The sequence below is a fragment of the Syngnathus leptorhynchus genome, chromosome 2, assembly GCF_054491065.1.
Source record: "Syngnathus leptorhynchus isolate UIUO chromosome 2, UIUO_Slep, whole genome shotgun sequence".
NCBI lineage: Eukaryota > Metazoa > Chordata > Actinopteri > Syngnathiformes > Syngnathidae > Syngnathus > Syngnathus leptorhynchus.
Genome location: NC_141196.1, coordinates 619,583 through 623,600, shown reverse-complemented (window position 1 = coordinate 623,600; position 4,018 = coordinate 619,583). Strand labels below are relative to the sequence as shown.

At 49.1% G+C, this 4,018-nt stretch overlaps 1 protein-coding gene across 4 annotated transcripts; it reads left to right on the top strand.

The window, feature by feature from the left end:
- Positions 1-445: 445 nt before the first annotated feature.
- rnf4 (ring finger protein 4) lies at positions 446-3,847 on the top strand. 4 transcript variants are annotated; one of them, XM_085905332.1, is made up of 8 exons: positions 556-705; positions 964-1,004; positions 1,617-1,812; positions 1,922-2,004; positions 2,156-2,168; positions 2,249-2,372; positions 3,401-3,452; positions 3,539-3,847. In XM_085905332.1, the coding sequence occupies exons 2-8, from the start codon at positions 993-995 to the stop codon at positions 3,686-3,688; spliced, it is 630 nt and encodes a 209-aa protein (XP_085761458.1). In that variant the 5' UTR covers positions 556-705; positions 964-992; the 3' UTR covers positions 3,689-3,847. The 4 variants fall into 4 exon arrangements, 3 of the variants coding, with proteins under 3 accessions (XP_085761457.1, XP_085761453.1, XP_085761458.1); XR_015065337.1 differs by lacking the exon at positions 964-1,004 and having other exon boundaries at positions 446-705; positions 3,182-3,452; positions 3,539-3,644; XM_085905327.1 differs by lacking the exon at positions 964-1,004 and having other exon boundaries at positions 448-705.
- The last annotated feature ends 171 nt before the right edge of the window (positions 3,848-4,018 follow it).

Sequence of the window (4,018 nt, the reverse complement as noted above, 5' to 3'; positions counted from 1 at the left end):
TGGACTCATTGAACTTTTTGTCAAATGTGCTTACCTTTAGCTGTATGCTAATTAGCACAATAAAAAAATGGTGTCAAATGTCGAGGCCAAAATATGAATGTGTGATTCTTAGAAATGCCTTCTCACTCAACGTACACAAATGTCATCTGGACTTGAGTTGCCTTTGCTACTCTTAACAATGATCCTCAAAACAACATGCTCATCAGCCAATGTTTATTTTTATTTTTTTTGGGTGTTTATTTTTGTCTCGAGCGTGCACACCGTCCTATGCGGGAATCGAAGCCACGGTGTCGCCACACGTGGCAGACAAGGGCACTCCGCCGCCGTTAGCGACTTCCAAAGCGCCCTTCTTATTTTTTGGGAGGAGCTTTCCAAGCAAATGCGCTCCAATTTCCGGTCAGGGGCCAAGGATCACCTTTGATTTGCGCCGTTTCCGACAGGGCGGCGCTCTCACGCTCGGCAGCACACAAGAAGAGGACCGGCAGGACCCGGATGTGGGTTGCGATAGTTAGCATCAGCCTTAGCAATCGGGCGGGAATCCTTGTGAACTTGCCTTCCTTGACGTCCCACTGTTGCACTTTTAACGTGACAGTCTCACTACGTCAGCGACTGATGTCCGCTTTCGACGTTCCAACTGAAACTGTTCGGTTACGATCACCACGACGAGCAGAAGTGACAAAGCCGAGGAGAGAACCAACGCCGGCTGTGAGTGAGCAACGCTAGCCGCCTCGGCTTAGCTTAGCTTAGCCTAGCTTAGTGGCGCTCCGAGTGGAGCGACAACTCGTAATTGCAACCTTGTCGTTCATTTTCCTCAATGCTTCAAACCTCGGCGACTTCGGGCACCAAAAAGCATTTCCTCGCTTGATTTTTCTTCAAAACAAAGTGCTCCGTAAATAGTTGAATTGACTTGCTTTAGGGCGGGGTGGGCAAAACTGTAACTGAATATGTCATGTGTGTCTTCAGCCGTGTCCTCCTACTGTCGTCCTCCTGCTATGAGCAACGCTGTAAGTTTGCACACAATGTTAAAGTTCCAACCCAACCCAACCCAATGTGCGAGCGCTGATGCAGACACGCATCTGATGTACCTCGCATATTTTCCAAACTGACGTTTGACGTCATATAGTAGGCGTGTCCACGCTAATCAAGCACTGACTGTCGAAGAGACTGTGAACCTTTTCTAAATCAAATCATCATATGAAAAAGTCATACTTGAATGCCGGTTGGTTAGCAGAGGACAAATTTCACCACACCCAGATGTGCGTGTGACGATCGCTGAACTTTTTTTTTTTTTTCCCACCACGCTTGGTTGCGCCCGCTCTTCAAGAGATCTGATCTGCATGGTCCATGTATGCCCGGCCAAGTCACTTGCGACTCCAAGTCGCCTAGCTCTTTCAACATGAGGTGTATTTTAACTCGCATGGACGACGTTATTGCTGTTCTTTTTGCCGGAATGCTGCGCGCATCAGTGGATATCAAAATGAAGCAATGATGGAAATACATAATCATAGATTTGCTGGGACTGAGCAAACTGTCCACGGCAATTGCTTTAAATGGCGTAGAAAAAGCATTTCCTTGGAATCGACGTCTACTTGAAAAGTTGCCACGTTCGTTTGTAGGTGCAGAGGAAGAGACGGCGTGTGGAGAACCCGCTCGTCTCCAGCAACCCTAAACCTCGCCGCGCTAACGGAGCGCCCCATGCTAACAGAAGGTCGAACGCTAATAGCGTGGCCAATAGAAGAGCCAGACCCCGAGGGAGGTCAGCGTCCGCCCCGCCCGCCGAGACCATCGACGTGATGGACAACCAAGAGAACGGTGGAGTCGCACGACCGATCCCGTGTCACGCCTGTTGCAAATCAAATTTGGATGCATCATCAAAAGCTCAGTCGGTTGTGACCAATGACGAGCTCTTGTTGCTGTTTAGGCGTTGAGGAGGTGGTGGACCTCACCTCCGAGGCAGCGGAGGCCTCGCACGTTGTCGACCTCACCAACAATGACTCCGTGCTGGTAAACGATACGCACGCACACGCGCTGAGCGTATGCACGGGAAGTAACGACGTGGCGCTAACGTCACATGGTGCCGCTAGCGTGAAGCATTCAAACTAACTCCTCCTCTTCTCCCTGCGGCTGTCGTCACGTTGCCGACGCGCTGTCCCAGCTGGTGGATGAAGGTACGACGCGTCCCTTGGCTGCTGCGTTTGACACCTACGTGGGTGGACTTGGCGTGATGCTGCCCGTGTCCTCCAATCAGGTCCCCAAAGCAGGAGGAACACCACGGGAGAAAGTTACGTCGTGAGCAGCGACGACGACGATGCCTCGCCTGCTGTTCCCCATGTTGACTTCTTGTCCTCGCTGCAGAGGCAGAGCTCCGTCAGGTGAGAAACCACGCCGACTCGGTCGACTTTGTTTTAGTTCCGTGTACAATAAAATCCAAGTCAATCCAATCCCTAGACCAGATATGCAATCCAGCTCATAGACACGTCACGCACATTGAATATTTTGCTAACTTGTCCCACGTGTCCAATTGACAGTAATCCGGTCGCTTTGCGGCCAATAATTGGCTCCGAGAGCACGCGGCCGCGATAGGTGAAAATTCACCAAGTAGCGTTTGTACATTTTTTGTGTATCTTCAACCATATAAGCGCATACGTTATCGGTAGAACATTAAAGAATCGTTTCAAACGTGTAAATAGGATATGAATAGTATCAGTGACATACAGAATATCATGTATGAAAAATATAAATACGATACGTGTGTATGTAACATATGTAGATGTGGCTAAAGTATACATACTGTAAATATGTTAACTTATTTCAACCCCTTTTTTTGACATACTGTTTTTAGAACTATTTTTTTTTTTTATAACAAGGTCCAATACTGTAAATATGTTTTAAGAACTCATTATTATAACAACGTTTTTATAACAATGTACAGCAATTGTGTGGGCACACTCCCTGCCTGGCCTCTGCTGGCGTGCGGGCAACTTTCCTGCCCTAATTTTTCAATTTAGATTATTATTATGTTTTGTTTTTGTTTTTTTTAAATCCACAATGAACTGAAGTCGCAATAAATGAACCGCGATGTGGCAAGGGATGACTGTTCACGTGTCCAGTTTATATCCCACATACTGACGCAAAGTAGCCAAATCCAGCGTCAGCTAATAATACCGTGTTCCCCAGCCAGCCAGCCAGCCAGCCAGCCTTTATTGAACCAAGGCACATATTTCACTCGACAAAATGCTTCATTTGGCACGAGATGGTTTCCTGCGGCGCACACTCAATGGTCTCCCACGGCACTGCGGTTGACAATCGGTGAAGGTGTAGCAAACCAAATGCAAGATTCAATTTTATGAAATGCAGCCCTTCCACATGTGCCCTGGCATCTTCTTCTTCTTGTGTTCAGGTGTACACCTGGAACCATCAGCTGTCCGGTGTGTATGGACACCTACTCGGAGGTGAGGCTCACCACACGCGTATACGCCCGTCCGTCCGTCCGTCCGCGTACGCTGCCGACGCTCATGTTGTCGTTGCGCCGGCGGAGATGGTGGACAGCGGGCGTCTGGTGGTGTCCACCAAATGCGGTCACATCTTCTGCAGCCAGTGCCTGCGAGACGCCCTGCGCTGCTCGCTCACGTGCCCCACCTGCCGCAAACGCCTCACGCCTCGCCAGTATCACCCCCTCTACATCTGAGCGCCGCCCCTGTTTGCGTCCCCTCTCCTTTTACCCCGTTCTTGTGTTTGTCTTCTACTTAATAAATAAAGCGCCGCGTACACACGCGCGCGCGGGCGGGGTGTTGCACGTCGGGAGCGTGCGGTCACCCGACGGGAAGGACCGGACGGAGGGCAAATGTCGGCGGAATGTTCGAGGAGGTTCGAGGCTAGCTTTTATTTCCAAAAGTTGCCTCCACTTGAAAAATCCATGACAACATTTGTTTGACAAAGGTTTGAACAATTTAATAAAGATGCTATTTCATATGTTCATAAAATAGGCGGAAAGCGTCATCAATACCACTTTATAGTT